Here is a 25,356-nt window from a genome sequence, read left to right as displayed (position 1 = left end):
GCGGCTCCTGCAAAATCTCTCAGGGGGGGCAAATGTCTGGATGATTGATAAGGATAAGGTCCACCCATGCAATGGATAAATTAACAGCTTAAGCATGTAAAGGCAACTTCACTTCTTTAATATTAATGAAAAATAAAGTGACTCTTACAATACATCTTGTTTGTTTCTATACTCACTATTATTACAATCCACTCAGTTTCTTTTATTAAAGATTCCACTAGGTGGCGACATTATATTGTTGGATGAAACGTGCTTACGTATGATGACGTAAGCACGTTAGTGCGAGCCCTCCCGGAAGCCATAGAGAATGCATTGCAGCGCCCGCCCTTCGAAAAAAAACATCTTTGAATGTAAGTCTATGGGGCCACTCGGGGCGATTCTCAGCCAGAGTGAAATCGCCCAAAAAGAGGCGGTACTCCACAGAACGTGACATGACGCTGATTGGACTATATCCAGAGGCACAGTAACGGCTGGGATTGGTGGTGCATCGCCCAATCGCCCTAATGAAGAAACCGCCCCTGCTTCATACACAGCCTCTTCAATAGGCCTCGATACACAGCCTCTTCAATAGGCCTCCATACACAGCCTCCTTCAATATGCCTCCATACACAGCCTCCTTCAATAGGCCTCCATACCCAGCTTTCTTCAATAGGCCTCCATACACAGCCTCCTTCAATAGGCCTCCATACACAGCCTCCTTCAATAGGCCTCCATACACAGCCTCCTTCAATATGCCTTCATACACAGCCTCCTTCAATATGCCTTCATACACAGCCTCCTTCAATAGGCCTCCATACACAGCCTCCTTCAATAGGCCTCCATACACAGCCTCCTTCAATAGGCCTCCATACACAGCCTCCTTCAATAGGCCTCGATACACAGCCTCCTTCAATAGGCCTCGATACACAGCCTCCTTCAATAGGCCTCCATACACAGCCTCCTTCAATATGCCTCCATACACAGCCTCCTTCAATAGGCCTCCATATGCAGCGACCATGGGGAGAGAGAGAGGGAGACACGCAAACTCCAAATATACAGCAGGCATCATGACCTCCTGTATACCATGTGAGGTAGTTAACATATCCTAGCCATCGCGGCGCCCCAAGTCACGTAACGGATCCTAAGTCGGATCAGTAACATGTTAAAAAGGGACCAACTCCACCGCGAGTGATCCTTGCGACAGAGCCCCAAGGTGGGTGCCTTGTCGGGGGGATTGTGGGGGCTTCATGAGGTGATATCTGCGATACGGCCTCTTTCCGTTTGGCACGGGCGTGCGTTGGTGCATGCGGCTTGGGTATGAGTGGCTTCCTGAGTAAGCGCTCAAGCTCAACGGCGTGCCGTGTGTTTGCGACGTGGCCAGGATGTTGGGGTCCCCGGGAAGGTGGAGCTCAAGGGCTCGGCCGACCGTGCCGGCTGCCCCATTAATCTCAAGTCGCTGCTGCGCTATGACGACCGGCGCGCTGAGCTGGGCCTCGACACGGCCTGTGGCTCCTACAGCCTGCTCGGCAAACTGAAGCACAACATCCCACAGCTGAAGAGCACCGGGCTGCCCGATGACAACAAGCTCAGCCTACGGGCTGACTGGAAGGACAGCTACCGCGGCTCGGCCGAACTGAAGAGCGGGAAGTGCAACGTGAAGGTGGACGGGGAGCTCAAGCTGGAGAAGAAGAGCACGTGGATGCTGACGGCAGACAACAAGTGCCCCCGGCTCTCGGTGACGTGGGCGCAGGGCACCCGGGTGTGAGGGCGATGATCTCTGTTTTGTCCGCGAATGCAAAACCGTGTCGGTCATAACATCGATCGCTCCGCTTCTGTCATCTGTGTGGCGTAGGACTGGGGCGTTCCGGCCGCCATGCAGACCAAGGGCTCGGGCGAGGTGCAGGGCTGCCCCGTGGACATCAAGTCGAGCGTGACGTGGGACGGCAAAGGGGCCGACTGGGCCCTCAAGACGCAGTGCAACTCCTTCAGCCTGGAGTCGACGCTGCGCCACACGGTGCCGCGGCTGAAGAGCGCCGGACTGCCCGACGACAACAAACTCACTGTGCAGGCCGACTGGAAGGATGGCTACCGTTGCTCGGCACAGCTGACATCCGGGAAGTGCAACGTAAAGGTGGACGGGGAGATCAAGACGAAGGCGAAGAAGGAAGCAGAGTGGAGGCTTTTTTCGGATAACAACTGCCCCCTATTGAAGGTGAGACGAGGCAAGGTCACAGCGCGCGGGTGGCCATGCATGCGGGGGCACGCTCATAGGGCCATGCGCGGGCACAGACGTGAAGAGGTGGAGAAGCTTGAGGGGTGTCGCGACATCGCATGCTGAATCCGGGAAACCCTGTCTAGCGGAGGCGCCGCTCTCGTTGCCGGAGGCGAATCACTCTCGGTTATGGAGCCAAGCTCACGCGCTGCCCGGCGAGTGGCCATGCCACTTTGCTGCTCTCCCCTTTTTAACCCTTCACCACTGCCTCCCGATCTCCGCTCATGCCCCCCCACCCCCCTTCCCTACCGGCTAAAACCCGACCCGCCACAGGACGCGGGCTTCCCGGCCCAGGCGATCACCACGGGCTCGGTACGGCGCGAGGACGCGTGCGCGGGGGCCCTGACTGTCTCGGCATTCGCTGACGGTCAACGGGCGGCGCTGGAGGCTCGGGCCACGTGCAGGCCCAAGCTGTCGCTGCAAGCACGGCTGCAGCATGACGCGGCGGCGCTGCGAGAGCGCGGGCTACCCCCCGACTCCCGCGTCGCGCTTCTCGCAGGCGGCGGAGACGGCGGGAAGTACCGCGCTGAGGTGGAGCTGAGCAGCGGCCGCTGCCACTTGAACGCGACGGCCGACATCAAGGCCAAGGATCGGCTTGAGTGGGCCTTCTCTGGGAGCAACCAGTGCCCCGCCGTCAAGGTGAGCGCGCCGGCGGACGTGACGCAGCGTTTCCTGCAAGAAAGACATGCCAACCCCAAATGTACAGCAGGCATCGGGGTCGGGATGAAACCCATGTCCTCCTGCATACCAGGATAGGTAGTTAACATCTCCTAGCCATCGTGTTGCATGCTCCCGTGTGGTGTGAGCTGCGGCATCGGAGTTACGGCTCGGGGGTGTGGCTGGAGCGTGGTGTACGTTGGTCCAAGCGCCATGGGTACGAGTTACGACGCACCGTGTGTTTGTGACATGGCCAGGACTTGGGAGTCCCCGGGAAGGTGGAGCTCAAGGGCTCAGCCGACCGCGCCGGATGCCCCATCAACCTCAAGTCGTTGCTGCGCTACGACGAGCGGCGCGTGGAGCTGGGCCTCGACACGGCCTGCGGCTCCTACAGCCTGCTCGGCAAACTCAAGCACAACGTCCCGCAACTGAAGAGCGTCGGCGTGCCCGATGACAACAAGCTGAGCCTGCAGACCGACTGGAAGGACGGCTACCGTGGCTCGGCCGAGCTCAAGAGCGGGAAGTGCAACGTGAAGGTGGCCGGGGAGCTCAAGCCGGAGAAGAAGAGCACGTGGACGCTGACGGCAGACAACAAGTGCCCCCGCCTCTTGGTGACGTGGCCGCGGGGCTCCCGGGTGTGAGGGCAATGATCTCTGTTTTGTCCGCAAATGTAAAACCGTGTCAGTCCTAACATCGATCGCGATGCTTCTCTTATTGGTGTGGCGCAGGACTGGGGCATGCCGGCCACCATGCAGACCAAGGGCTCGGCCGAGGTGCAGGGTTGCCCTGTGGACATCAAGTCGAGCGTGACGTGGGACGGCAAAGGCGCTGACTGGGCCCTCAAGACGCAGTGCAACTCCTTCAGCCTGGAGTCGATGCTGCGTCACACGGTGCCGCAGCTGAAGAGCGCTGGGCTGCCCGACGACAACCGCCTCTCCCTCAAGCTGGACTGGGCCAAGCAGTACGAGGCATCCGCCAAGCTGCTCACGGGCAAGTGCGAGGTGCAGCTCAACGGCACGGCGCGGACCGGGAAGAAGGCCCAGTGGGACATGGCCACCACCAACAGGTGTTCCAAGTTGCAGGTGCGTCTCGCACAGCCAACGCCGGTTTTGTTTCCGCGCGTCCAGCGACATGATTCTCTCCAGGACATGAATGGTGTTACCTCAGATTAGCATGGTTGGCTATGTATGGTGTAAAATAAGTTAATCATATTTGCATACGTACATGAGGCTCGCGGCATTTTTAGGCAGGCAAGGTGACTCGGCGGTAGTTCCAGCGGTAGAGGCAGCGGTATAGAGCCAGCGGCTTGCGGTCTGAAGGTCGCGAGTTCGGATCCTGGCTTGAGGGGGTCAACTCGGCCAAATCGTCTGTCCGGGGTCGATAGAACGAGAGTCACTCTGTGGGGAAGTCAACAGCGGCTGTGTTCGTGGGAGACTCGCCAGTGCACCATTTGAATGTGGAACATCCACCTCAGGCTCAGGGCTTTAAATAGGAGATGAGCACCGATGCCGCACCAATCCCGATGCCTCACCCATCCTGTGAATAGGAAATCACTGCGACTCTGTGAGTGGTAGCGGTGGTGGGGGGGTAGTTGTGTATGCGATGGTAATCATGGCAGTGGCTATGTTGGTGCAGTCTCAACGTCGAGGGGACGTTCATACCCGCCCGTTCTCCGTGACCGTGTGGCGCAGGACTGGGGCGTGCCGGCCGCCATGCAGGCCAAGGGCTCGGCCGAGATGCAGGGCTGTCCCGTGGACATCAAGTCGAGCGTGACATGGGACGGCAAAGGCACCGATTGGGCCCTCAAGACGCAGTGCAACTCCTTCAGCCTGGAGTCTACGCTGCGTCACACGGTGCCGCGGCTGAAGAGCGCCGGCCTGCCCGACGACAACAAGCTGAGCCTGCGAGCCGACTGGAAGGACGGCTACCGCGGCTCGGCCGAACTGAAGAGCGGGAAGTGCAACGTGAAGGTGGACGGGGAGCTCAAGCTGGAGAAGAAGAGCACGTGGACGCTGACGGCAGACAACAAGTGCCCCCGGCTCTCGGTAATGTCGGCACGGGGTACCCGAGCGTGAGAGCAATGGCCCGTGTGATGTCCGTGATCGAAAAAAAGAATGCGTCGGTCCCACAGGACGCGTCTACACCTGGGTGACTTGTTTGCCCGGCTTAGTTGCATGCAACCGTTCGGATGTCTCTGTTGTCGGTTGCGGGCAGTTGTGCTTCAGCCTGCTTAAAGTAGAGATTCTAAAATCTCGCCGCAGATTCTAGAATCTCGCCGCGGAAGTAGAGGTTCCACTTTCAAGCGATCTGCTCGGTGATTTGCAGTGACGTGGTTCGTCATGTGGAACATTTGCCGACACGTGATTGGTTGTTACAGTCCTGATATGAGTGGGGGGGGGGGGCTGCAGCGAAGTGGAAAGTGGCCAGTGGCCAGGGCTTTGCGGTGAGGAGCATGGCCCAAAGCCCTCTTGTTGTAAACATCTGAGTGAGCAGTTTTTGCAGATGATTAACCCTTCCCCGTTCCGATGATGTTACCTTTACATCATCAGTTTTTCTTCCGATTTCATTCCGATGACGTACGTGTACGTCATCAAACTGAAATCGGAAAATAATTTTTCTAAATAAAATAATTGTATCGGTACCGATGCTCCCACAAGGCCATGTGGCATTGTTTGGTGCCAGCTGTCGTAGAGTGTGGCGGTAGTTTCCCTACGGTTCTCGGTGTTGAGTAACAATGTCCCTAAAAATAACGGCTCTACTCTCCATCCCTATATGAAATTTATGCTGAACCGCTCGCGCGTTCCGAGATTCAGCGGTGGTCGGGGACACCCACGACCCTGCAACTTGCAGTACGCCTCGGAACTAGAAAGGCTTTAAGCTGCGCGGTTTCAAGAACGATGTTGTTGTGCGCAAGATGGCTCACGTGTGAAGGCACCGCAACATCTCTCTCTTTCTCTGTGTGGCGCAGGACTTGGGTGTGCCGGCCGCCATGCAGGCCAAGGGCTCGGCCGAGGTGCAGGGCTGCCCCGTGGACATCAAGTCGAGCGTGACATGGGACGGCAAAGGCGCCGACTGGGCCCTCAAGACGCAGTGCAACTCCTTCAGCCTGGAGTCGACGCTACGCCACACGGTGCCGCGGCTGAAGAGTGCCGGCCTGCCCGACGACAACAAGCTGAGCCTGCGGGCTGACTGGAAGGACGTCTACCGCGGCTCGGCCGAACTGAAGAGCGGGAAGTGCAACGTGAAGGTGGACGGGGAGCTCAAGCCGGAGAAGAAGAGCACATGGACTCTGACGGCAGACAACAAGTGCCCCCGGCTCTCGGTAATGTGGGCACGGGGTACCCGGGCATGAGGGCAATGGCCCGTGTGACGTCCGTGATCGAAAAAAAAACCGCGTCGGTCCCGCGGGACGCATCTACACCTGGGTGACCAGTTTGCCCGGCTTAGTTGCATGCAACCGTTCGGATGTCTTTGTTGCCGGTTGCGGGTAGTTGTGCTTCTGCCTGCTTAAAGTAGAGATTCTAAAATCTCGCCGCAGATTCTAGAATCTCGCCGCAGAAGTAGAGATTCAACTTTCAAGCGATCCGCTCGGTGATTTGCAGCGACGTGGTTTGTCATGTGGAACATTTGCCGATACGTGATTGGTTGTTACATTTCTGACATGAGTGGGGGGGAGGGGCTGCAGCGAAGTGGAAAGTGGCCAGGGCTTTGCAGTGAGGAGCGTGGCCCAAAGCCCTCTTGTTGCAAACATCTGAGTGAGCAGTTGTTGCAGATGATTAATCCTTCCCTCTTCCGATGATGTTACCTTTACATCGTCAGTTTTTCTTCCAATTTCGTTCCGATGACGTACGTGTACGTCATCAAACTGAAATCGGAAAATAACATTTTAAAATAAAATAATTGTATCGGTACCGAGGCTCCCACAAGGCCATGTGGCATGGTTTGGTGAAAGCTGTCGTAGAGTGTGGCGGTAGTTTCCCTACGGTTCTCGGTGTTGAGTAACAATGTCTTTGAAAACAACGGCGCTACTCCGCCTCCCTATATAAAATTAATGCTGAACCGCTCGCGCGTTCCGAGATTCAGCGGTGGTCGGGGACACCCACGACCCTGCAACTTGCTGTACGCCTCGGAACTAGAAAGGCTTTAAGTTGCGCGGTTTTAAGAACGATGTTGTGCGCGAGATGGCTCACGTGTGAAGGCACCGCAACATCTCTCTCTTTCTCTGTCTGGTGCAGGACTGGGGCGTGCCGGCCGCCATGCAGGCCAAGGGCTCGGCCGAGGTGCAGGGCTGCCCCGTGGACATCAAGTCGAGCGTGACGTGGGACGGCAAAGGGGCCGACTGGGCCCTCAAGACTCAGTGCAACTCCTTCAGCCTGGAGTCGACGCTGCGTCACACGGTGCCGCAGCTGAAGAGCGCCGGCCTGCCCGACGACAACAAGCTGAGCCTGCGGGCCAACTGGAAGAATATCTACCGGGGCTCAGCCGAGCTGAAGAGCGGGAAGTGCAACGTGAAGGTGGATGGGGAGCTCAAGCCGGAGAAGAAGAGCACGTGGACGCTGACGGCAGACAACAAGTGCCCCCGGCTCTCGGTGACGTGGGCACAGGGCACACGGGAGTGAGGGCGACGGCCTGTGCATTGTCCGTGATTGCAAAACTGTGTCGGTCCTAACATCGATCCAAATGCTTTTCTCTCCGTGTGGCGCAGGACTGGGGCGTGCCGGCCGCCATGCAGACCAAGGGCTCGGCCGAGGTGCAGGGCTGCCCCGTGGACATCAAGTCCAGCGTGACGTGGGACGGCAAAGGCGCCGACTGGGCCCTCAAGACGCAGTGCAACTCCTTCAGCCTGGAGTCGACGCTGCGCCACACGGTGCCGCAGCTGAAGAGCGCCGGGCTGCCCGACGACAACCGCCTCTCACTCAAGCTGGATTGGGCCAAGCAGTACGAGGCATCCGCCAAGCTGCTCACGGGCAAGTGCGAGGTGCAGCTCAACGGCACGGCGTGGACCGGGAAGAAGGCCCAGTGGGACCTGGCCGCCACCAACAGGTGTCCCAAGCTGCAGGTACGTCCATCTTTCATCGTTCGACTTTGCCGCGGCTCTGTAAACAGTAGTCTCCAACTGTCCCTTTAGGTTTTAAGAAATGGACGTCGAACAAAGTTCGCAAAAAAAACACCAACGTGGACCTCAGCTCGAGACTCTTTGACGAATCTCCTGCCTTTACGCGAGCCTCGTCGTGGAAGTTTTTAGGAATTCCGCTTAAGCGTCGGTGCGACAGGTCGGACGAGCTTCTGGACGGGGAGAAAGAGGAGGTAGCCCTTCTTGAGGAGGGTGCGAACAAGGGGAATATTCCTAAACGTAGGGGTGATGCGAAATGGGTCCAAGGTTATACTTCCCAGAGGTGGGGGAAAGTAGGGGCTGTTCCTGTCTCCGTGTCTGCCTGTGAAAAAATGTGCCCGGCCCCTGGTGGCGCCAGTACTGACCTACGTGTACAACCCGGTGCGGCGCAGGACTGGGGCGTGCCGGCCTCCATGCAGGCCAAGGGCTCGGCCGAGGTGCAGGACTGCCCCGTGGACATCAAGTCGAGTGTGACGTGGGACGGCAAAGGCGCCGACTGGGCCCTCAAGACGCAGTGCAACTCCTTCAGTCTGGAGTCGACGCTGCGCCACACGGTGCCGCGGCTGAAGAGTGCCGGACTGCCCGACAACAACAAGCTGAGCCTGCGGGCTGACTGGAAGGACGGCTACCGCGGCTCGGCCGAGCTCAAGAGCGGGAAGTGCAACGTGAAGGTGGACGGGGAGCTCAAGCCGGAGAAGAAGAGCACGTGGACGCTGACGGCAGACAACAAGTGCCCCCGACTCTCGGTGACGTGGGCGCGGGGCACCCGAGCTTGAGGGTGATGATCTCTGATTTGTACGTGAATGCAAAACCGTGTCAGTCCTAACATCGATCGCGACACTTCTGTCATCCGTGTGGCGCAGGACTGGGGTGTCCCAGCCTCCATGCAGACCAAGGGCTCGGCCGAGGTGCAGGGCTGCCCCGTGGACATCAAGTCGAGCTTGACGTGGGATGGCAAAGGCGCCGATTGGGCCCTCAAGACGCAGTGCAACTCCTTCAGCCTGGAGTCGACGCTGCGCCACACGGTGCCGCGGCTGAAGAGCGCCGGCCTGCCCGACGCGAGCCGCCTGTCAGTGCTGGTGCAGGGCGGGGAGACGCCCTCCCTGTCGGCCTCACTGGACAGCGGGGAGTGCCGCGTCACGCTGAAGGCTGCGGGCAAAGTTGCCTCCAAGTGGGACGCCACCGCCTCCTTGGATAACCGGTGTAAGGCGCTGCAGGTGGGCGTGCGAACCGCGAGCAAGTCTGCCCTCTGCTCAACCTCGAGGCATTCAATCCGTTTATTCGTAACTTGTATGTAAAATACCAACAGAGCACGTGGCGTGCAAGTGAACGGGTTTTTTGAATTCTATAAAACAGATAGGTACAGTACGGTGTACCCGGGTTTATAATTTGTAGTGCAAATATGCACACCATTGCCTCCCGGAGCGCACCTTAATCGGCGTGTGACGAGGATTAAAATACCAAGCAGCCGTCCGGCACACCGCAGGTTCTCACTTATTCGAGTCCGGCCCACGAGAGGTGTTGCTAGGACAGCTGCGCCGACGAAGTTCGCGCGCCGTAGCATTGGCGTCTTTACTCCCCGTGCGCCGACGTCCTCAGAACTTGAAGGTGCCCAAGACGGCCTCCCTGAGAGGCCAAGGCCAGGCGAGCGGCTGCGCCACGGACTCGCAGCTCGACGGCGCCGCTGACGACCTGGGGCTGAACCTCAAGGTGAAGACGGCGTGCAGGCCCCGGCTGCGGCTGGAGGCTACGCTGCAGCAGGGCTCGGCCCGCTCCGCCCGCTCCCCCGGGTCCCACTCGGAGGCCGACGGCCCAAGGGGCGGCCACCCGGGGCGCTCGACGGGAAGGTCGTGGCCTCCCGCCCAGGCGCCGCGTCGTGCAGCACGCTCCCCGCTGCCCTCGCTGCCGGTGCAGAGCCGGCTGGCGGTGTCGGCCGGTTGGAGTGACGGCTACGACGGGACGCTGCACCTGCAGCTGGACGCCTGCGACGTGAAGGCTAGGGCCGCTTTCAGGCCCGCGGCGGCAAGCACCTCCTTGAACGCCTCCGTCCTCAACGGCTGCGGCCGCCTCCAGGTGCTGGGGACGCGTTCTGTCGCGGCACCGACCGTTACAGCCCCCTCCTCCCTGTTGTTTAGTCCGATCGTCGCTCGCCGCTCTCGGCGTACATTCACGGTCCTCTCAGCACTACGTGGGGGACTGAACCCAGCGGCTCGGAGCTCGCTGGCTCTGCGCACGAGCTGGGCTGTCGCTCCTGAGCATCTGCTCGGTTCGCTGGTGTTTTAAAACTCCCAGGGTTCCACAGGGCTAAGGGTCAACTCCAAGCCGAGTCCTTCTGTGGCCTGATCTGGCTCGGTTAAACTATCCGCGCCGTGATCTAACGATTCAACCGGGTAGCTCAACAATCGACAGCAGGGCAGCGGCAACAGCAGCCCGGCGCGAGTGTGAGGAGTGCGGCGTTGCGACGAGTCTCTAGCCTGGCGAGCCCCTGTGTGTGAGGGACCCCCGTGCGGATTGGAGGGGGCACGCGGGGTGGGGGGGTGTGGAGTTGACTTGTGATGGAAGTGACTCGTGCTGTCCCGCGGTGCGCTGCTCAGGGTTGGGGCGTCCCCAAGCGGATGGAGGTCGTCGGCCACGGAGAGAAGAAGCCGTCGGAGCTGAGCGGCCTCCTCCGGACGGCCGTGGACGACGCACGCACGGAAACGACACTCAGCTACAAAAACCCTCAGGTGCGGGGTCGCTGCTCCACGCACCCTCCGGCACTGCGCCGCACGCTCCCCGCCCACTACACCACGCGCCACGACGGGCGTGGGCACCTAATGACTCGCTTGCCCTCCCACTACCCCAACCCACCCCCCTCCCCGCGCCCCCCCCCCCCCCCCCCCCCACGGTGTGGAGCAGAAGGTTGAGCTGCACATCACCCAGAACGTGGCGGCCGCCCTCCCCGACCGCACGCTGCTCAGGGCCACGCTCGACCGCAAGCCGGACGGTGCGGATCTCTCGTGAACCCGGTGACCCCAGTGGTTCTCCCGTGACCCGTGTGTTGTGCGTGTGCGTGAGTTTGTTTATGTATTAGTAGCTTGGTGCGATGTATAGAAAATACACACCGCACCTAGGAGACAAAGGCGTCCGCCTTTGTCTCCTAGGTGCTGGCCGCCCCACCCCCTTGTGTGCCGTGCCGGCCTTCATAGGTGCTACTCGCTAACAGCACTTGCCCCAAAAGTCTGTCAAGGTTATAGCGTTGGATCTTTGTCTTTATGTATGTAGTGGGGAGTGGGGAGCGGTGGTGCAGCGGTTAGCGTGCTGCGCTACAAACCCGGCGACCCGATTTTGATTCCCGCCAACCACCTATAGGAGTGACCAATATTTGAACCGGTTCCCGGGCCCTCCCCTAGATCGACTCAGCCTTAAATGAGTTACCTTGTGTGGTGCGTTAACATCGGCACTGAGGACGCATAATAGGTGGCTGGGTACGGTGGCGCTGGCCACTACTACTCGCTAACAGCACTTGCCCCAGCGGTCTGTTGAGGCTACACCGTGCGTGTCTGCGGTTGCGTCCACCATGCATGTGTGCGACGCGCAGAGGCGAAGGTGTCCCTGGAGGTGACGCTGGACGAGCGCTCGGCCCGGGCTCAGCTCTCGGGCTCCGGCCGCTTCGAGTCGGTGTCGGCAAAGGCGGCGCTCGCCGCGGAGCACAACTTCCCCACGCTGGCGCAAGCTGGGGTCCCCAGCGCCGTCAAGGTGCCCCGCCGGCCACTCCGGCTATCCCGGCCTCGCAGGCCGGCACGGCATGGCACGCGAGGGAATCGACGTCACGCGTTTAGAGCGTTTGGCTGGCGCTATGAATTTCCACGCGATGATGATAAGCCACTTCGTTGAGCTATCAATTGCTGCCAGGTCGATTCTAAAAAAAGAGCTAAATAGCTCAATGGGCCTTACATGGTAAAATAAAAAAAAGTGAGTTAGCAGGTAACCTACTGGACATTTATAGCTCGTCGGATTTCTCCAGTACAAATAAACGTTTCCGATTCTGAACCTGCCTTGGGCCCCGCGTTGGCCCGCCCGCACCCGCAGGTGGACACGGCGCTCTACCAGAAGGGGTGGCTCCTGAACGGCTCCGTCAAGGTGGAGTACGAGCCCGCGAAGAAGCTTCAGCTGTCGCTTAGCAGCACCCCCTCTCTGGAGAGGTGAATACACGCGCAAGGACGAAACATCCCCCGCAGTAGCCTCCGACAGACCTGTTGGGGCAAGCTCTGTTGGTGAGTGGCGCCTACGCAGGCCGGCACGGCACGCGAGGGAGTGGGTGGACAACACCACGCCCGGCCGCCTTTGTCTCCCCAGTGGTGATGTTTTACACACCGCACCAGCTATCCGTGTAAGGCTGAGAAGACGTAGGGGAGGCCCAGGACCGGTTTAGATATTCGCAACTGTTATCGTTCGTGAGCAGTAATTACCGACCCCGGTTATAATCGAACCGGGGTCGCTGGGTTCATAGCACAGTGCGCTGACCGCTACACTACCGCCCCCCCACTGCACATGCACTACACATACACAGAACACATAACCACAACATATACACACAACGTGCACATGGATTGACTGACTGAAGTAACTGGTAGAGGCAGCACCTGTGCCCCCTATTGTGCCAATTCGCTGAGTTTTATCTGCCCGGCGCTCCGCTCGTTGTTGTGAGCGTCGCTTCTTCACCCGTTGTGGTTGCTGGAGGGCGACTCATCTCCAACTGCCCAGTAGCATCCTTCACGAGCCTCCTCCACAGAGGTCGATCTTGACACCGCTGCAGCCAGTCCACTCAGCTCCACGTCCTCTTGTGCCGCATCAGCTCCATCTCTTCTCCAGCCCGTGCCATGCCCGTTTAGCCCCCTCTATGCGGCCTAACAGAAGCTGCTTGGGCAAGCAGTGGCTGGGTATGCGGGCAAGATGACCCAGCCAATGCACGCACACAATAGACACGTGCAGATACACACACACACGCACACACGTACACACGAACACTCGAACACGCTGTACCGCGCTGAGCCGTGCCGCTCTCTCACCGTGCAGCTACCGTCTGATGCTGAGTTCGCGGCAGAATGCGGTGCGGTCCCTGCCGGGAGCCGTGGAGCTGATCGTGCGGGTACGAGAGTCACACACCCACTGTTACAACCACTAACACAACCACTAACACAACCACTAACACAACCGCTAACACAACCGCTAACACAACCGCTAACACAACCACTAACGCAACCACTTACACAACCACTTACACAACCACTAACACAACCACTAATACAACCACTTACCCAACCGCTAACACAACCGCTAATACAACCACTTACACAACCACTTACACAACCACTAACACAACCACGGACACAACCGCTGTCACAACCACAAACACGACCGCGAGTTGCGACCACAACTGCCGCCACCAATATTCGAGCTGTCTTGTGCGGGTTCAGGCCGTCAAGAGTCCCGGGCAGTTGCTGGGCAACGCGACGGCCACTGTGGACAAGGAGCGTGTGGAGGCCGCCGTGAGGCTCGAGGGAGAGAAGGGGCGCTACTCCAAGACGCTGGAGCTCACCCACTCGATCGGCAAGGTGTGGCCACGCCGCGCGGCCCCGCCGGCGCTGCCCCCTGACCCATGCCGCCCGCTTGAACCGAACCGCCAGGAGCCAGCCAGACGCTAACCAGGACACCGAATGCAGCCGGCTCGTCATGACCTGAACTCTCGCGCTTAACCCACAATCTGAGCCAGAACCCAATCCCCACGCTCACCCTCTTCCTTGCCTTGTCTCTGATCCCAACCTTAGCCCTGACCTTGACCCTAATCCTAGCTTTGACCTTGACCCCAACCTCAGCCCTGACCCCAACATTCACCTTGACCTTGACCCCACCCCTAGCCATGACCCCAAAATTCACCTTGACCCTGACCCCAACCCTAGCTCTTACCGTAGCCCTGACCCCAACCCTAGCTCTCGCATTTATATATTAAATTTCTTCCGCACCGTGCGTGGTCAACCGCGATAATCCTGACCCACGCGCTCAACGCACAACTTGAGCCAGAACCCAATCCTCACGCTCACCCTCGTCCTTGCCTTGGTTCTGACCCTGAACCCAGCCGCGACCTCAACCCTGCGTGCCGTCCCCGGCCTTCGGAGGTGCTCGGTAACAGCACTTGTCCCAACAGCCCGTTGAGGCTACACACGGGTGACCTTTGTCTTTGGTGGTGTGCGTCCGTGTTGTTGCTGCCCCCCCCCCCTCCGTGTGCCCCGCAGCTCAAGGCGGTGCCCAAGCGTGTGCTGTGCGTGACGCGGGTGACGAGGGCGGGGCCGCTCCTCTCACTGAGCCACAAGCTCACGTGGGGGGCCCAGCGGCTCCTACTCAACGGCTCCTACACGGGGCCACTGCCCAGCCTGTGGGGCACCCACAGCCTCACCGGTGCCCTCCCCCACCCTGACCCCCGACCCCCACAACCGCCACCTTGCTCCTGACCCCACCTTGACCCCCTCACCCCCCCCTCCCCGGTGCGCTCCCCCATCCTGACCTCCCCCCCCCACAACCACGACCTTGCCCCCGACCCCATGACCCCACTGTGACCCCCTCGCCCCACCCCTTCCCCGTGCGAATCCCAATACCCCATCCCGACTCTAACTCTAACCCGCAAGCTCGTGACCCCTCAATCTAGATCTTAAGTTTTCGTGACCGCAATGATCCATACTCTTTAGTTCTTTCGGTAAAGTCACGGAAGCTTGTGTTGCTTCCGAAACGTCGTGATTTGCTCTTGACCCCTCCTTGACCTCGTCACGCTACTCCATAACCCCCGACCCCCGCCTTGACTCTCGGATTCCCCAATGGCCTCTCGCCTCTCTCCTGGACCTCCCCTGAGCTCGCCTTGGACGCGTAAGATGCCTGTGCAGGTGTGGCGCAGTGGGGTGAGCGACGCAGGTGTAGTTTGTTGGGCAAGTGATGGGGTGGGGGGGATGTGGAGGCGAGAGACTCCAGGTGCAATAGTGGGGTGAGCGACGCAGGTGCATGTGCCGCGTGAGTGATCCCCGCGTGTCCCCCGCGTGCCCCCCGCTTGCGCAGGGAGCCTGGAGCAGCCGTTTGTGGCGGCCTTCCCCGAGAAGAGCAAAGTGTTCGCCTACCTGAACCACGCGCCGCACGACTACCAGGACGAGCTGCGCGTGTCCTGGGCCGGCAAAGACCAGGTGCACGTCGCACGCCGCACCACGGCACCAGGACCCACGGCACAGAGGCCCGTGACGCCAGGGCCCACAGGCCCCTTCAGCGACACTTCACCACTCCCCGTGCGTGTCGGCGTGTGCTTGCAAGTGCGATGGGAGCGGCGGCGCCAGCGGTCAGCGCCGCTGCGCCACGAACCCTGCACCCGAGTTTGATTCCTGCTCACGGCCACTAACACCAAGTGACGAGTTTCTGAACCGGTCCCGGGCCTCCCCTAGGTTGACTCGGCCTCAAATGAGTACCTGGTGCGGCGTGTAAACATCGCCACCGGGGATGGACGGAAGGCGGCCGGGCGCACACATCCGGGCCACAACGCCCCGTCGTGCGCTGCCCCGGCCTCACCGTGCGCTCGCTCAACAAGCACGTTGCCCGCCAGTCAAAAGCCTGTACGTCTCTGTGCAGATCATGCTGAGCGTTTACACGACCAACAAGGACAGCCGGCACGAGGGGATGCTGTTCCTGCAGCAGCCGTACGAGCGCCTCCTCGTCAAGACCCTGGACTTGTCCACGCTGCTGCAGCGCGCGGCGCGCAAGCTCACCGGCAAGGTGCTGATGGCTGCGTGGCGCGTCTCGCGCGCCCTCGTTTCGCCCGGCCGCAGTGCACCGCACCCACCACAGCCACCGTGTGCAAGGCTTCGTGCGCGAGTGTGCTTACCGCGTGTGTGTGCGTACCGCCTGTGTGTGTGCGTACCGCCTGTGTGTGTGCGTGCCGCGTGTGTGTGTGCGCGCGCGTCAACAGGCCCAGGTCTCCTGGAATGGGAAGCAGCCCGTGCACCTGAACCTGACGATGGAGAAGAAGGCGCAGACGCGGAGGGAGCTTGGCGCCGGCTCCTACGAGGGCTGCGTGCAGTTGGGCACGGGCGAGGTGAGTGGGGCCCCGCGGGCCAACGGCACGGGGGGGCCTCGCAGGGTGGCGCAGGGCGATGTGGAGGGCAGAGAGGCGGGGCGACACGTGCCCCCCCCCCCCCGTTGCGTGACTGCGCGCGCGCGCGTGTGTGTGTCTGTGTGTGTGCGCGTTTGGGAGTGCCCGTGTCTCTGCGTGCGTGCGTGTCTCTGCTGATGTGCGTCTGTGCGTGCGTGTCTGCAAGTGTTTTCCTGTGTGTCCGTGAGTGTGCGTGCGCATGCTTGCATCTCTGCGTGTGTATCCCTCTGTGTACGTACGTGTGCACGACTACATCTCTCCGATCGTGCGTGTGAGTCCGTGTGTGTGTGTGTACCGGGAGCGGTCAGTGTAGCGGTTAGCGCGCTGCGCTACGAAACTGGCCACCCGGGTTCGATTCCCGCTCACGGCCAACACCGGTGACGATTATCTGAACCGGTCCTGAGCCTCCCTTAGGTCGACTCAGCCTCAAATGAGTACCCGGTGCAGTGTGTAAACATCGCCACTGGGGAGACAAAGACGGTCGAGCGTGGTGCTGGCCACCCACCCCCTCGTCTTACCGTTCCGGCCTTCATAGGTGCTCGCTAATAGCACTTTCCCCTACAGTCTGTTAAGGCTACACGGGGGATCTTTATCTTTGTCTTTGTGTGTGTGCATGACTGCGTCCCTGCGTGTGTGTGTGCGTGCGCGTTTGGTTGTTTGCGACGGTCCGCGGTGGTGCAGATGAAGCGCGCGCTGGGGCTGGAGCGAGGCCGCGTGTGCGCGTCGCTCCGCCGTAGCGAGCGCCTGCTCAGCGAGAGCCTGGACGTGTCGTGGGACGGCCGCGTCGTCAAGCAGAGGCTGGCGTACGAGGTGACACCTCCGTCCTCTCTCGCCGCCCCCACTCCTTCTCCGGACTCCCCGGCCCCCTTGGCCCCCCGGCCCCCCGGCCCCCTACACCCCCCCCCCCCAGCCGGCCTGGACGCTAACACGGAGATAACAGACAAAGCGAGTGGCTCAAGACTCAATTTCAGGAGGGTCTTGCCAGGTCTTCAGAGCAGGAAGCGATGACCACTACTGCTGCTGCTGCTGCTGCGTGTTCCTAAACGAGTGATTTGGAGTGTAACGTTCTCAAAATTTGAACGGCGGAACACAATGGCCAATTACTCTTGCGAATGTGTGTGTTGTTACGTATGTGTGTGTGAACTTCTTTCGCACCGTACGTAGGACAACAAGCTAAACACTAAAAGTAGTTCTAGAGAAATGGGTCTCTGTTGTGAGCCTATGGGTCTCTGTTGTGAGTTTGTGTGTTTAACTTCTTTCACACCATACGTAGGACAACAAACTAAAAGACAAAAAGCAGTTCTAAAGAAATTAGTTCGTCGATGTCGATGCTTTAAAACTTGTGTAGCCTCCGTCACGGGATATTTTAACGTCGGACGGCGCGTTCTTAGTCGTGTTACTACCACTACGGTCATGACACACCACCGCAGTGTTAACCAGAGGGCGCCCGCTGGATTCGAACCCAGCGTCCGCCCCGCGCCGACCGCCCAACTGAGCGTGACCCTCCCCCCCCCGTGTGCCCAGTTGAGCAATGCGGCGGGCGGGGACCAGCTGGACGTGTCGGCCTCGCTGGAGCACCCGTTTGGAGCTCGGTGCAGGAAGGGTGAGCTCACGGCCAAAGTGAACCTCAACTACAAGGACTCCCTGAACCACACGGTGACGCTGCGCGGGTGCGACCTCCAAGACGTGAGTGGCACCACGGCACCGCCGCTGGCGGACACGGAGACACGCGGCCACCAGCGCTCGCACCCACACAGCACCGACAGCCCGACACGCGGTCACACAGACACACAGACACCCAGACACACAGACACACAGACACACACACCCTGACACACAGACACACAGACACCCAGACACCCAGACACACAAAACACCCAGACACACAGACACACAGACACCCTGACACCCTGACACCCAGACACACAGACACACAGACACCCAGACACCCGACACACAGACACACAGACACCCTGACGCCCAGACACCCAGACACACACACACACACAGACACCCTGAAACCCAGACACACAGACAACCGAGGCCAAAGTGCCCACACCCTGACACACAGACACACAGATACACAGACACCCAGACACAGACACCCTGAAACCCAGACACACAGACACACAGACACACAGACAACCGAGGCCACAGTGCCCACACACAGACACACAGACACCCTGAGACACAGACACCCTGACACCCTGAAACCCAGACACACAGACACACAGACACCCAGACACCCAGACACCCAGACACCCAGACACACAGACACACAGACACGAAGACAACTGAGGCCACAGTGCCCACACCCTGACACACAGACACACAGACACACAGACACCCAGACACACAGACACCCAGACACACAGACACACAGACACCCTGACACACTGACACACTGACACGCTGACACACATACACCCAGACACCCAGACACACAGATACAGACACCCAGACATACAGACACACAGACACCCTGACACCCAGACACACAGACACACAGACAACCGAGGCCACAGTGCCCACACCCTGACACACAGACACCCAGACACACAGACACCCAGAAACCCAGACACACAGACACACAGACACCCTGACACACAGACACACAGACACCCTGACACACAGACACCCTGACACACTGACACACTGACACCCTGACACACATACACCCAGACACCCAGACGCACAGATACAGACACCCAGACATACAGACACACAGACACCCTGACACCCAGACACACAGACACACAGACAACCGAGGCCACAGTGCCCACACCCTGACACCCAGACACTCAGACACCCAGACACCCTGACACCCAGACACACAGACACACAGACACACAGACACACAGACACCCTGACACACAGACACACAGACACCCTGACACACAGACACCCTGACACACTGACACACTGACACCCTGACACACATACACCCAGACACCCAGACGCACAGATACAGACACCCAGACATACAGACACACAGACACCCTGACACCCAGACACACAGACACACAGACAACCGAGGCCACAGTGCCCACACCCTGACACCCAGACACACAGACACACAGACACCCTGACACACAGACACACAGACACCCAGACACCCAGACACACAGACACACAGACACACAGACACCCAGACACCCAGACACCCTGACACACAGACACCCAGACACACAGACAACCGAGGCCACAGTGCCCACACCCTGACACACAGACACACAGACACCCAGACACACAGACACCCAGACACCCTGACACCCAGACACCCTGACACACTGACACACAGACACCCTGACACACAGACACACAGACACACAGACACACAGATACCCTGAAACCCAGACACACAGACAACCGAGGCCACAGTGCCCACACCCTGACACACAGACAACCAGACACACAGACACCCAGACACACAGACACCCTGACACCCTGACACCCAGACACCCAGACACACAGACACACAGACACACAGACAACCGATGCCAGAGTGCCCACACCCTGACACACAGACACACAAACACCTAGACACACAGACACCCAGACACCCTGACACACTGACACCCTGACACACAGACACACAGACACCCTGACATACAGACACACAGACAACCGAGGCCACAGTGCCCACACCCAGACACACAAACACACAGACACCCAGACACCCAAACACACAGACACCCAGACACCCAGACACACAGACACCCAGACACACAGACACACAGACACACAGACACCCTGACACACAGCCATACAGACACACAGACACCCTGACATACAGACACACAGACAATCGAGGCCACAGTGCCCACACCCTGACGCCCAGAGACACAGACACACAGACACCCTGACACACTGACACACATACACCCAGACACCCAGACACCCTGACACCCTGACACCCAGACACACAGACACACAGACACCCAGACACCCAGACACCAAGACACCAAGACACACAGACACACAGACACACAGACACACATACAACCGAGGCCACAGTGCCCACACCCTGACACACAGACATACAGACACACAGACACCCAGACACACAGACACACAGACACCCTGAAACCCAGACATACAGACACACAAACACACAGACAACCGAGGCCACAGTGCCCACACCCTGACAGACAGACACACAGACACACAGACACCCTGACACACAGACACCCAGACAACCAGACACACAGACACCCTGACAATCTGACACCCAGACACACAGACACCCAGACACACAGACACACAGACACACAGACACCCAGACACCCAGACACCCAGACACCCAGACACACAGACACCCAGACACCCAGACACCCAGACACACAGACACACAGACACACAGACACACAGACACACAGACACACAGACACACAGACACACAGACACACAGACACACAGACACACAGACACACAGACATACAGACAACCGAGGCCAATGTGCCTACACCCTGACACACAGACATACAGATACACAGACACGCAGACACACAGACACCCTGAAACCAAGACACCCAGACACACAGACACACTGACACCCTGACACACTGACACACTGATACCCTGACACCCTGACACACAGACACCCAGACACACTGACACCCTGACACACAGACACACACACACACACAGACACCCTGAAACCCAGACACACAGACAACCGAGGCCAAAGTGCCCACACCCTGACACACAGACACACAGATACACAGACACCCAGACACAGACACCCTGAAACCCAGACACACAGACACACAGACACACAGACAACCGAGGCCACAGTGCCCACACACAGACACACAGACACCCTGAGACACAGACACCCTGACACCCTGAAACCCAGACACACAGACACACAGACACCCAGACACCCAGACACCCAGACACCCAGACACACAGACACACAGACACGAAGACAACTGAGGCCACAGTGCCCACACCCTGACACACAGACACACAGACACACAGACACCCAGACACACAGACACCCAGACACACAGACACACAGACACCCTGACACACTGACACACTGACACGCTGACACACATACACCCAGACACCCAGACACACAGATACAGACACCCAGACATACAGACACACAGACACCCTGACACCCAGACACCCAGACACACAGACACACAGACACACAGACAACCGAGGCCACAGTGCCCACACCCTGACACACAGACAACCAGACACACAGACACCCAGACATACTGACACACAGACACCCTGACACACTGACACCCTGACACACAGACACTCAGACACCCTGACACACAGACACACAGATACACCGACACCCAGACACCCAGACATACAGACACACAGACACCCTGACACACAGACACACAGACACACAGACACCCTGACACACAGACACCCAGATACACAGACACCCAGACACCCAGACATACAGACACACAGACACCCTGACACACAGACACACAGACACACAGACAACCGAGGCCACAGTGCCCACACCCTGACACACAGACACACAAACACCTAGACACACAGACACCCAGACACCCAGACACCCTGACACACTGACACCCTGACACACAGACACACAGACACCCAGCACACAGACACACAGATACACAGACACCCAGACATACAGACACCCTGACACACTGACACCCTGACACACAGACACACAAACACACAGACACACAGACACACAGACACACAGACACACAGACACCCAGACACACAGACACCCAGACACCCAGACACACAGACACACAGACACACAGACACCCTGACACACAGCCATACAGACACACAGACACCCTGACATACAGACACACAGACAATCGAGGCCACAGTGCCCACACCCTGACGCCCAGAGACACAGACACACAGACACCCTGACACACTGACACACATACACCCAGACACCCAGACACCCTGACACCCTGACACCCAGACACACAGACACACAGACACCCAGACACCCAGACACCAAGACACCAAGACACACAGACACACAGACACACAGACACACATACAACCGAGGCCACAGTGCCCACACCCTGACACACAGACATACAGACACACAGACACCCAGACACACAGACACACAGACACCCTGAAACCCAGACATACAGACACACAAACACACAGACAACCGAGGCCACAGTGCCCACACCCTGACAGACAGACACACAGACACACAGACACCCTGACACACAGACACCCAGACAACCAGACACACAGACACCCTGACACCCTGACACCCAGACACACAGACACCCAGACACACAGACACACAGACACACAGACACCCAGACACCCAGACACCCAGACACCCAGACACACAGACACCCAGACACCCAGACACACAGACACACAGACACACAGACACACAGACACACAGACACACAGACACACAGACACACAGACACACAGACACACAGACAAACAGACACACAGACATACAGACAACCGAGGCCAATGTGCCTACACCCTGACACACAGACATACAGATACACAGACACGCAGACACACAGACACCCTGAAACCAAGACACCCAGACACACAGACACACTGACACCCTGACACACTGACACACTGATACCCTGACACCCTGACACACAGACACCCAGACACACTGACACCCTGACACACTGACACACTGATACCCTGACACCCTGAAACCCAGACACACAGACAACCGAGGCCAAAGTGCCCACACCCTGACACACAGACACACAGATACACAGACACCCAGACACAGACACCCTGAAACCCAGACACACAGACACACAGACACACAGACAACCGAGGCCACAGTGCCCACACACAGACACACAGACACCCTGAGACACAGACACCCTGACACCCTGAAACCCAGACACACAGACACACAGACACCCAGACACCCAGACACCCAGACACCCAGACACACAGACACACAGACACGAAGACAACTGAGGCCACAGTGCCCACACCCTGACACACAGACACACAGACACACAGACACCCAGACACACAGACACCCAGACACACAGACACACAGACACCCTGACACACTGACACACTGACACGCTGACACACATACACCCAGACACCCAGACACACAGATACAGACACCCAGACATACAGACACACAGACACCCTGACACCCAGACACACAGACACACAGACAACCGAGGCCACAGTGCCCACACCCTGACACACAGACACCCAGACACACAGACACCCAGAAACCCAGACACACAGACACACAGACACCCTGACACACAGACACACAGACACCCTGACACACAGACACCCTGACACACTGACACACTGACACCCTGACACACATACACCCAGACACCCAGACGCACAGATACAGACACCCAGAAATACAGACACACAGACACCCTGACACCCAGACACACAGACACACAGACAACCGAGGCCACAGTGCCCACACCCTGACACCCAGACACTCAGACACCCAGACACCCTGACACCCAGACACACAGACACACAGACACCCTGACACACAGACACACAGACACCCTGACACACAGACACCCTGACACACTGACACACTGACACCCTGACACACATACACCCAGACACCCAGACGCACAGATACAGACACCCAGACATACAGACACACAGACACACAGACAACCGAGGCCACAGTGCCCACACCCTGACACCCAGACACACAGACACACAGACACCCTGACACACAGACACACAGACACCCAGACACCCAGACACACAGACACACAGACACACAGACACCCAGACACCCTGACACACAGACACCCAGACACACAGACAACCGAGGCCACAGTGCCCACACCCTGACACACAGACACACAGACACCCAGACACACAGACACCCAGACACCCTGACACCCAGACACCCTGACACACTGACACACAGACACACAGACACCCTGACACACAGACACACAGACACACAGACACACAGATACCCTGAAACCCAGACACACAGACAACCGAGGCCACAGTGCCCACACCCTGACACACAGACAACCAGACACACAGACACCCAGACACACAGACACCCTGACACCCTGACACCCAGACACCCAGACACACAGACACACAGACACACAGACAACCGATGCCAGAGTGCCCACACCCTGACACACAGACACACAAACACCTAGACACACAGACACACTGACACCCTGACACACAGACACACAGACACCCTGACACACAGACACACAGATACACAGACACCCAGACACCCAGACATACAGACACACAGACACCCTGACACACAGACACACAGACACACAGACACCCTGACACACAGACACCCAGATACACAGACACTCAGACACCCAGACATACAGACACACAGACACCCTGACACACAGACACACAGACACACAGACAACCGAGGCCACAGTGCCCACACCCTGACACACAGACACACAAACACCTAGACACACAGACACCCAGACACCCTGACACACTGACACCCTGACACACAGACACACAGACACCCAGCACACAGACACACAGATACACAGACACCCAGACATACAGACATACAGACACCCTGACACACTGACACCCTGACACACAGACACACAGACAACCGAGGCCACAGTGCCCACACCCTGACACACAGACACACAAACACACAGACACACAGACACCCAGACACACAGACACACAGACACCCAGACACACAGACACACAGACACCCTGACACACAGACATACAGACACACAGACACCCTGACACACAGACACACAGACACCCTGACATACAGACACACAGACAATCGAGGCCACAGTGCCCACACCCTGATGCCCAGAGACACAGACACACAGACACCCTGACACACTGACACACATACACCCATACACCCAGACACCCAGACACCCTGACACCCTGACACACAGACACACAGACACACAGACACACATACAACCGAGGCCACAGTGCCCACACCCTGACACACAGACATACAGACATACAGACACACAGACACCCAGACACCCAGACACCCTGACACACTGACACACAGACACACAGACACCCTGACACACAGACACACAGACACACAGATACCCTGAAACCCAGACACACAGACAACCGAGGCCACAGTGCCCACACCCTGACACACAGACACACAGACACCCTGACACCCTGCCACCCAGACAC

General features: G+C 58.6%; 1 protein-coding gene across 1 annotated transcript in view; it reads left to right on the top strand.

The window, feature by feature from the left end:
- The window catches only part of LOC144734457 (uncharacterized), a 105,013-nt gene that overhangs the window by 23,150 nt on the left and 56,507 nt on the right, over positions 1-25,356 (top strand). The window contains exons 27-50 of the mRNA XM_078616652.1: positions 1,361-1,714; positions 1,832-2,191; positions 2,525-2,890; positions 3,166-3,519; positions 3,637-3,990; positions 4,600-4,953; positions 5,877-6,230; positions 7,144-7,497; positions 7,614-7,967; positions 8,414-8,767; positions 8,885-9,238; positions 9,621-10,094; positions 10,616-10,747; positions 10,920-11,007; positions 11,602-11,759; positions 12,093-12,205; positions 13,080-13,152; positions 13,481-13,618; positions 14,297-14,459; positions 15,108-15,229; positions 15,666-15,809; positions 16,003-16,128; positions 16,867-16,995; positions 17,710-17,871. Coding sequence (XP_078472778.1) covers positions 1,361-1,714; positions 1,832-2,191; positions 2,525-2,890; positions 3,166-3,519; positions 3,637-3,990; positions 4,600-4,953; positions 5,877-6,230; positions 7,144-7,497; positions 7,614-7,967; positions 8,414-8,767; positions 8,885-9,238; positions 9,621-10,094; positions 10,616-10,747; positions 10,920-11,007; positions 11,602-11,759; positions 12,093-12,205; positions 13,080-13,152; positions 13,481-13,618; positions 14,297-14,459; positions 15,108-15,229; positions 15,666-15,809; positions 16,003-16,128; positions 16,867-16,995; positions 17,710-17,871 — 5,934 coding nt within the window. The remainder of the gene's footprint in view (positions 1-1,360; positions 1,715-1,831; positions 2,192-2,524; positions 2,891-3,165; positions 3,520-3,636; positions 3,991-4,599; positions 4,954-5,876; positions 6,231-7,143; positions 7,498-7,613; positions 7,968-8,413; positions 8,768-8,884; positions 9,239-9,620; positions 10,095-10,615; positions 10,748-10,919; positions 11,008-11,601; positions 11,760-12,092; positions 12,206-13,079; positions 13,153-13,480; positions 13,619-14,296; positions 14,460-15,107; positions 15,230-15,665; positions 15,810-16,002; positions 16,129-16,866; positions 16,996-17,709; positions 17,872-25,356) is intronic.

This window comes from Lampetra planeri, chromosome 3, assembly GCF_965212315.1.
Source record: "Lampetra planeri chromosome 3, kcLamPlan1.2.h2, whole genome shotgun sequence".
Lineage (NCBI taxonomy): Eukaryota > Metazoa > Chordata > Hyperoartia > Petromyzontiformes > Petromyzontidae > Lampetra > Lampetra planeri.
The sequence above is the reverse complement of the archived record's forward strand: the minus strand, read 5'-3'. Positions and strand labels throughout refer to the sequence as shown.